We start from the raw sequence: 10,231 nt of genomic DNA on the forward strand, positions 1-10,231 counted from the left end.
CCCTCTCACCTCCAACCCTCTCACCTACAACCCTCTCACCTACAACCCACAACCCTCTCACCTCCAACCCTCTCACCTACAACCCTCTCACCTACAACCCACAACCCTCTCACCTCCAACCCTCTCACCTACAACCCTCTCACCTCCAACCCACAACCCTCTCACCTCCAACCCTCTCACCTACAACCCTCTCACCTACAACTAGGGCTGGGCGATATGACGATATTATATAAATATCGGGTACAGTTCATTAACGATACACTTTTTTAATGTATCGTGGATATCGTGATGTTTTGCCCTCGCGTTAGAGGCCGCTGCGGCTGAGATGAGACTAACAAGCGCAGTGCTAAATGCTTTCCTCTCCCTCTCGCCTCTCCCTCTTGCAGAAAAAAAAAGTCAGTCACACACACACTTGCCCAAATTACGTCATCTACACGCACATACACGCACGCAAGCGCACACACCTAGCCAGAGACAGAGAGGCGGTGGCTCGGTGCTAGGGATGCCCCCTGAAACCCAGGAGTAAGCTCCGACGTTAACGGTACTGCTATCGGTAAATTAGTCTATGAGCGGATTAGCTATGGAGCTAACAGAGTGTACCATCCATCTGCGACGCAACAGTGGCTGCAACAGTGGACACGGAGTAATGTTAACGTTATGTCGAGTTCATACTACACTACACGTATGAACTCGACATAACGTTAACGTTACTCCGTTTCCATGAAGTGTTTAATTAGCAGCAATCTGTTATTGAAAATGTAACGTTAACCGGAAAACCGGAAATGGAATGCGAGGACAGGAAGCCGTCATGAAGTCGGCTTCTGGACCTTGTAGTCATATATATTGTAGTCTTTTAGTCTTATTAACTAAAAGATTTTAACAAAATAAAAAGCAGCAGCACTATTGGATAACTGAGTCATGTTTGCTATGTATTTCTTTCTTTAGGGGAGTAGGACATTTGTTTCACAGTTTTAGCATGATGTTTTATAGATGGCTAGGTTAAACACAGGTTTTTGTTTTTAAGAGGGGGGGTTTGATTTGATTTGATTGAAGTTTATTTCAAGTATGCAACACAACCAACAAACATCAAGTACAGATATAGCCTTAAGCCGTTCAAATAATAAATGTATACATACATGTAAATAAATAAATAGTTACAATATGTAATCTAATCATCTAAATCTAATCTAATATATAATCTAAAAAAACGAAAGGCTAAAATTCTAAATATATAATCTAAGAATCCAATAATCTAAATCTAATATATAATATAAAAATGCTAAATGCATGAGTCTTTTGTCTTTAATGTTCGCTTGCAAACTCAAATACTGTCTTGGTAAGCCTCATAATGAATTGTTTGGGGAAAAAAGGAAAAACATCGTGATGTGTATCGTGTATCGCCGAAAGGTCAGAAAATATCGTGATATCATATTTAGGCCATATCGCCCAGCCCTACCTACAACCCACAACCCTCTCACCTCCAACCCTCTCACCTCCAACCCTCTCACCTCCAACCCACAACAGGGAATCGATTCTACTAGCAGGGGCTCCAGGGACCAGATTCTACTAAGTGTGTGTGTGTGTGTGTTGATGTGCTGACCTGCTGACCTCTCCTGTGTCGGTGTGTGTTGATGTGCTGACCTGCTGACCTCTCCTGTGTCTGTGTGTGCAGGTGATGTTCCTCGGGGAGTTGGAGGAGATCCTGGATGTCATTGAACCCACGCAGTTCGTCAAGATCCAGGAGCCCCTCTTCAAGCAGATCTCCAGATGCGTCTCCAGCCCACACTTCCAGGTCACTGGCCCCACAGACTCATGTATAACCCTTTCACTGCCACACTACAGACGGTTAACCCTTTCACTGCCACACTACAGACGGTTAACCCTTTCACTGCCACACTACAGACGGTTAACCCTTTCACTGCCACACTACAGACTGTTAACCCTTTCACTGTCACACTACAGACTGTTAACCCTTTCACTGCCACACTACATACTGTTAACCCTTTCACTGTCACACTACAGACTGTTAACCCTTTCACTGTCACACTACAGACTGTTAACCCTTTCACTGTCACACTACAGACTGTTAACCCTTTCACTGCCACACTACAGACAGTTAACCCTTTCACTGTCACATTACAGACGGTTAACCCTTTCACTGTCACACTACAGACTGTTAACCCTTTCACTGCCACACTACAGACTGTTAACCCTTTCACTGCCACACTACAGACTGTTAACCCTTTCACTGTCACACTACAGACTGTTAACCCTTTCACTGTCACACTACAGACTGTTAACCCTTTCACTGCCACACTACATACTGTTAACCCTTTCACTGTCACACTACAGACTGTTAACCCTTTCACTGCCACACTACATACTGTTAACCCTTTCACTGCCTCACTACAGACGGTTAACCCTTTCACTACCACACTACAGACAGTTAACCCTTTCACTGCCACACTACAGACGGTTAACCCTTTCACTGCCACACTACAGACAGTTAACCCTTTCACTGCCACACTACAGACTGTTAACCCTTTCACTGCCACACTACAGAAGGTTAACCCTTTCACTGCCACACTACAGACGGTTAACCCTTTCACTGCCACACTACAGACGGTTAACCCTTTCACTGTCACACTACAGACAGTTAACCCTTTCACTGCCACACTACAGACTGTTAACCCTTTCACTGCCACACTACAGACTGTTAACCCTTGCACTGCCACACTACAGACAGTTAACCCTTTCACTGCCACACTACAGACGGTTAACCCTTTCACTGCCACACTACATACGGTTAACCCTTTCACTGCCACACTACAGACTGTTAACCCTTTCACTGCCACACTACAGACGGTTAACCCTTTCACTGCCACACTACAGACAGTTAACCCTTTCACTGCCACACTACAGACTGTTAACCCTTTCACTGCCACACTACAGACTGTTAACCCTTTCACTGCCACACTACAGAAGGTTAACCCTTTCACTGCCACACTACAGACTGTTAACCCTTTCACTGCCACACTACAGACTGTTAACCCTTTCACTGCCACACTACAGACTGTTAACCCTTTCACTGCCACACTACAGACTGTTAACCCTTTCACTGCCACACTACAGACTGTTAACCCTTTCACTGCCACACTACAGACTGTTAACCCTTTCACTGTCACACTACAGACTGTTAACCCTTTCACTGTCACACTACAGACTGTTAACCCTTTCACTGCCACACTACAGACCGTTAACCCTTTCACTGTCACACTACAGACTGTTAACCCTTTCACTGTCACACTACAGACTCTTAACCCTTTCACTGCCACACTACAGACTGTTAACCCTTTCACTACCACACTACAGACGGTTAACCCTTTCACTGCCACACTACAGACTGTTAACCCTTTCACTGCCACACTAGTACAGACGGTTAACCCTTTCACTGCCACACTAGTACAGACGGTTAACCCTTTCACTGCCACACTAGTACAGACGGTTAACCCTTTCACTGCCACACTAGTACAGACGGTTAACCCTTTCACTGCCACACTAGTACAGACGGTTAACCCTTTCACTGCCACACTAGTACAGACGGTTAACCCTTTCACTGCCACACTAGTACAGACGGTTAACCCTTTCACTACCACACTACGGACGGTTAACCCTTTCACTGCCACACTACAGACGGTTAACCCTTTCACTGCCACACTACAGACATTAACCCTTTCACTACCACACTACAGACGGTTAACCCTTTCACTACCACACTACAGACGGTTAACCCTTTCACTACCACACTACAAACCTTCTGTAGTGTGGTTGTGAAAGGGTTAACCTTCTGTATTGGCGCAGTGAAAGGGCTAACCCTTTGACATGTGGCAGTGAAAGGGTTAAAACACGATTAGATACCAGAGACACTCCTCTGGACTTCTGTGGAGGTTGTACATCATCTGACACAGGATACATTCCGGAACGGGATTCACGGCAAACATCATTCTAGGTCCACATTGTGGTTCCGAGCAGACACTGGCACGCGGAACAATAGTAAGGAATGTGACGGCTTGTTAGCGCTTCAAAGCGGAACCCCCCCCCCCCTCCTTCAAAGCTTATTTATAATGAGGTTCCCAAATATCTGTCGCTTCAGAGACGATCACAACTATACAACAGTTCTGATTAAACTTTTTAGATCTAAAAGTTCGACGGCAGAAATACCTTTTCTATACATGGCTGCAATTGAATGGAATACACTTCCAGTATCTCTGAAAGTCATTGAAGCAGAGAGGAGTTTTAAACGTGGGCAATGGTCAATAGTCTCTCAGAATATGGACCTTGCATGAATTTACTCGCTGTTGTTTTCCTTTTATGTGATTTCATGTGATTTAAAGGTGCTATCGATGATATTCAGCCACTAGATGTCACACTAGAGCACCAGCACGTAATTTATCCAACCGGGTGCATTCAAGATTCAAGATGATTTATTGTCATGTGCACACAACATAGGGATGCACCGATCCGACTTTTTCAGTCCCGATACAGATACCTGGGTTTGGGTATCGGCCGATACCGATCCGATACCCACTGTCCAATCCCCCCCCCCCCCCAAAAAAGTAAAAAAATATATATGTTTAATCCACGTTTTCTTTTTTTTATATTAAAATATAGTTTGTTTTTAATAATTGTAAAGGATCACAAGTGTGTTCATTCAATTAATAAACTGTATGCCTCACTGTGAGGAAGAGACTGGGATCATTCTTTTGTGCAAGGCAACATCAGGCTTGACTTAAAACATTACTTTCCTAACTTAGTGAAACTAAATGTAACAAATTAACACATAGATATAAATGTACTGAATGGTTATTTCTTAATTTATTTATTATAAAAAAAAAATAAAAAAAAACATTAGATATATATTTTTTTTTTTTTACCGATACCCGATCCAGCTATTTTACTGATATCGGCGGCCGATACCGATACCAATATCGGATCGGTGCATCCCTAGTTAAACAGACAGTTCTCTGTACAATGAAAAACTTACTTTGCTAGTCCGCCCTTCACACAACATCACACAGATCACACAATACTTAACTAGAATGAACAACTTAAATACAAGCGAATGCTAAAAAATACAATTCCACCTGGGGAAATGGGAAGTAGAGGGGGGAGATACATGGCTGCAACATTGAAACAACATACATTTTGCACCATTCATTTTCACTTAGTAAATCTTCCATGTATTAAGGGAACATGCTAACATTTTGGGAAATTAGCTCACAGTCTTCTCCAGAGAGAGACAAGAAGATAGATACCAGTCTCCTCTCTGTGCGTTCAGTAGAAAGCCATCTGGCTGCATCGTTAGCCTAGCTTAGCACAATGAATGGAAGCGGACAGTGCCGGTTAGCCTTCGGGAGAGGTGTTAGTTGGACAATGCCTAGGCTAACCGGCACTTTCTACTGAACGCACAGAGAGGAGACTGGTATCTATCTTATTGTCTCTCTCTGGAGAAGATCCTTTAAAGCGAGCTGTGCTGACCGGCTGTGTGTCTTGCGTCCCGGTCCCTCCAGGTGGCGGAGCGAGCTCTGTACTACTGGAACAACGAGTACATCATGAGTCTGATCGAGGAGAACTCCAGCGTCATCCTGCCCATCATGTTCGCCAGCCTCTACAGGATCTCCAAAGAGCACTGGAACCCGTGAGTCGCTGCTTTTGGACTATATTACTATATTATGTGTTAACAAGACCAACCAGGTATTAGTGCCTAGCAAAGTGCAGATACCAGGTTTATTCACCTTTTTTATGCAGATAGGAGGTTTTGCTCTTCGGTCATCGATATGAATGAATGATCATTACATTTATATAGCGCTTTTCTCTAGACTCCAAGTGCTAGGATTGGGTACCTTTCACATTTGAACCGATACGGTACCGGTACCTGTGAATCGATACCGGTACCCAACGGTACCTTTTTTCTGTACTTTAGTCTCAAAGAAATGTATTTACCTACCTCAGTCGTAAGAAAAATATCCAAACTTCAAATAACTACAATTTCGACCGTTTTCGGCTTGCCATTGCTCCGACTGCTTTGTTGTTGAATCAAGTCAAATCCTAGGTAAGCGTATATTGTGCGTGTGAACGTTGACATGAAAAGAAAAAAGGTAAAACATTTTTTTTTTATTCTGTATCTCACTTGAATCGATACTCGACGTGTTTCGGTTCGGTACCTTAAAAGTACCGAATTCGGTACCCATCCCTACCAAGCGCTCCTCACAATGTAGGGCGTTGGCTGTACGTGTGGTAGCAAACATTTGCTCTCGTATTCCGTGCGGTAGCTAATGTCAGTGCTAATGGAGTCGACACATCTTCTGTCGCAACGTTAGTGACTCATCTTTTACTCTGCTGTGTCACATTTATACTCTGAACTATAATACTTGTTGACGGATTGATATAACTGATGTTGTCTTGTTCTGTTATTACCAGGGCGATAGGGGCGCTTGTGTACAACGTACTGAAAGCTCTAACTGCTGTGTTCTGTTGTTACCAGGGCGATAGTGGCGCTGGTGTACAACGTACTGAAGGCCTTCATGGAGATGAACAGTACCTTGTTTGATGAACTCACAGCCACGTACAAGTCTGACCGCCAGCGGTGAGTAAGACATCATTTACACTAGGGATGTCCCATATTATCGGCCTACCGATATTGGCATTAAAATGTAACATCGAAAATTATCTGTATCTGTTTAAAAAAAAATAAAAAAATTATATATATATTTTTTTTACATTTATTTAACCTTTATTTACCCAGGCAAGCAAGTAAGAACAAATTCTTATTTTATTTGTCAAAAGTATGCATAATGTTGTGTTAATTCCACGACAAGAGATATGTAATGTTAATTACCTGAAATGATTCCGTTTTTTTTGGGGGGGGGGGGGGGGGGGGGGGGACGACGACGACGACGACCCTGCATATATCGGTATCGGTTGATATCGTTATTGGAAGTTAAGAGTTGGACAATATCAGATATCGTTAAAGCCAATATCGAACATCCCTAATTTACACCCACGGCATGGAGCTCACACCCTCTCACCTCTAGCTCTTTAAACCTACAAATCACTAGAAAACATTAAATTGTCACACAACGTCGGTAAAGCTAAAGGGTTTTCCAGCCGTCATACTTTGTTTGTGAGGTGGTCAACGACAACGACGACTCCGCTCACCCACCCGGAAGTACGTTTGTTATCATCGTCGTGACGACGTGCAGGTTTGTGGTATTGGAATGTAACCCCTCCCCCCTGTTCCCGTCTTCTCTTGTGTTTCAGTGAGAAAAAGAAGGAGAAGGAGAGGGAGGAGCTGTGGAAGAAGCTGGAGGACCTTGAGCTGAAGCGCGGCCTTAGGAGCGATGGGATCATTCCTACTTAACGAAGCCAGCGCCACACTCCCCCCTCCCTTCCTCCCTCCCTCCCCCCACACAACCCAACCCCCCCCCTCCCCCCCTCACAGCCATGTCCACCCGGAAACCGGATCCACGTTAAAAGGCCATCTGCTTCTGGAGTGACATGGAGTGACCGTTTTTTTTTTTTTTCTTTTGAAATTTTCTTCTCCTTTTTCTGTATTGTGCGACTTACTTTACGGTAGATTCACAACGTCTGTTTTCATTATTTCAACAGCACTGTAAATAACTTTTTTTTTCTCCCTTAAACTGATATTACTGCGAAAGGAAAAAAGAAGTAAATAATAAAAATGGAAGAAAAAAATAGAAAATGAGAAAAAATGACAATGACTTGTGTGTGTGAGGGGGGGGTGATCATGGGGGGGGGGGGGTTGACCACGGACAGTAGGACATGAAATGAACTCTTCGGGGGGAAAGAATCAACAGCAAAAAAAAAAAAAGGAAAAAAAGAGAAGATGAATTGTTTTTAAACCCCTCCCACCTCCTCGATACAACCCCCATTTCTCCACCTCTGGCTCTGCTCCTCTCCGCTTTCCTTCTCTCGGCTGCCTCCATCTCTCTCTCTCTCTCTGCCTCTCTCCCCCATGTGATAAATCTGTATCTCCGCTCTCGCGTGGGACGTCCCGACTCGAGTGTGACGCCACCGGGGCCCCTGGTGGTCTCCGTGGGAGACCCCATCCTGACTAAGAGGAAGCCCCTCCTCCCTCTCCATCACAAGGACCACCCTCTGACTCCCCCTCCCCCCTCTCACGCCTCTCTCCACGCCGAAGCCCAGATAAGAGGTCTGGAATCGACCCCGATAGCCATGATGAAAATGAATTATGAATCGAACCACTCGTCTCTCGACCCCCCCCCCCCCCTCCACCTCCGCTCCACGAGACACTAAAGAGAGCCTGTTCTGTACAGGAAGTCTAAAAACTAACCCAGGGAACAGGAGAGTCTCACACCAACACACTTACACAGCCTACACACACATCCCCTCCCACCACCACCACCATTATTCTTCATCTCTTATCTGTGTGTATCCCCACCCTCCAACCGATGGATTACTCCTTCTGTCAGTTGAGTTCTCTCTCTCTGTTTTTTTTTCGCTTTTTCTTTCTTTTTCTTTTTTTTTCATGAACTTTGACCCTACCGTCCTTCCGTACCGGGCCGCCTGGTATCAGTCTGGCACTGGTACCGCTCGGGCCACGCACGAAGGAGAGGAAAAAGAAAAAAGAAGAAGGGAAAGAAAAAAAGGAGCCGACTCTTGTAAAACCACCGAGCTGTTTGGTTATTAAAGAGGAGCCAAAACTATCCTATTATTGTGAAACGGGGCCGTCGCCCAAAGAAACACCCAACCCCAGGAGGCGACGCCCCCCGCACAGTATTACAAAAAAATAACCTGTATATTGTTATTGAATGCAGTACACTGATATCTTGTATCTTGTAGTAATTTAGCCTATATTTTTGCTTAGGAAAACCAGTCTGAGGAGAATCCAGTATATTAAGAGGTATTAATTATGGAACAATTCTTCCTGGTATTTATCATAGTGTTTACCCCTCTTTACTTTTTCTCTCTCAAACAGTTTTTTTTTCTTTTTTCCCCCTCTCTTGGTTTTTATCTAATTATGGATATTTTTGATGAAGTTTATTTGACCATCTTTTCTTTTCTCGTTTGTTTTTTTTAGTTCGGGTGGGTGGGGGCGGGGCAGGGATGGTAGGGGACGGTGAGGAGAGGAGATGAGGGGGGAGAAGGGGAGAGGAGAGGGGGGGAGAAGGGGAGAGGAGAGGGGGGAGAAGGCACGGAGCAGACGTTTTACCCCTGGTTCAGATTTACAGTAAGTTTCAGCATCGTTGACCCCTCGCAGAATTATGTGTGCTTTAGGATGGCCCGGATATAATATGATTAAAAAGAGACAAAAAAAGGGTTGGAGAAATACAAATGTTTAATTATTTTAAAAAATAAAGAGATATTAAATTAAACCTGTTTTGTGATAAAGCCCAGATGCTGAATCGCTTTATTCACTGATGCCGTGTGTGTGTGTGTGTCTGTCGGGGGGAGGGGTAATCGGAACACTAGTGTTCTTGAGCGCCATGGTGCTCGGTGGCACTTGAAAGCGATGGTGTTTATTACAACATGACTAATGACTGTGTTGTCACTCGCTCAGCCATGCATGTCAGAGACAGATGGGCTCGTCATCATCAGTGACACGTGCAGCGCGACAGAATCTGCACCCTGGATCTGTCAGAATACACGTGTTTTATGCAGATTCAGTGGCGGAGGAGGACGGCCACATTCTTCACTTAACGTGGAAGTACATGTCCTGCGGTCAAGATTCTACTCCAGTGAAAGTGTTACTACTTGATATTAAAGGTGTAGCGAAAGCATTTAGCCACTAGATGTCGCACTTTAGCGCCAGCATGTCATGTATCCAATCTGATGCATTCCATGTGGGGGAGTGGGGAGGGGATACATGCAACATGTGAATGAATGAATGAATGAATGAAAACTTTATTTAACAGATTGCAGAATACAATACAGTACGGCTCAATACATACAATTGTTAAGGGGATGCAGACCTGAGAAAGACGTTTGTCTTGTTTCCATCAGGGTCCCCCATTTTCAATTCATATAGACATTTATGACATACACAACATACATGACATTTATGGCATAGGGACATATAGGTATTTAGTACTGATACATTTGTGACATAGGCGGTATTCAAATATACAGTACTGTTACCCCTAGATCCTGACAGAGTATATACATATGATGGGGAGGGGACTGTACATTA

General features: G+C 44.2%; 1 protein-coding gene across 1 annotated transcript in view; it reads left to right on the forward strand.

Moving 5' to 3' along the window:
• The window catches only part of ppp2r5eb (protein phosphatase 2, regulatory subunit B', epsilon isoform b), a 96,441-nt gene extending 87,317 nt beyond the window's left edge, over positions 1-9,124 (forward strand). Inside the window, exons 10-13 of the mRNA XM_084308596.1 lie at positions 1,673-1,792; positions 5,571-5,698; positions 6,545-6,646; positions 7,321-9,124. Of these exons, the coding sequence (XP_084164722.1) occupies positions 1,673-1,792; positions 5,571-5,698; positions 6,545-6,646; positions 7,321-7,420 (450 nt within the window). The 3' untranslated portion in view covers positions 7,421-9,124. The remainder of the gene's footprint in view (positions 1-1,672; positions 1,793-5,570; positions 5,699-6,544; positions 6,647-7,320) is intronic.
• The last annotated feature ends 1,107 nt before the right edge of the window (positions 9,125-10,231 follow it).

This window comes from Notolepis coatsorum (genome assembly GCF_963971535.1).
Source record: "Notolepis coatsorum genome assembly, chromosome: 2".
Taxonomy (NCBI): domain Eukaryota; kingdom Metazoa; phylum Chordata; class Actinopteri; order Aulopiformes; family Paralepididae; genus Notolepis; species Notolepis coatsorum.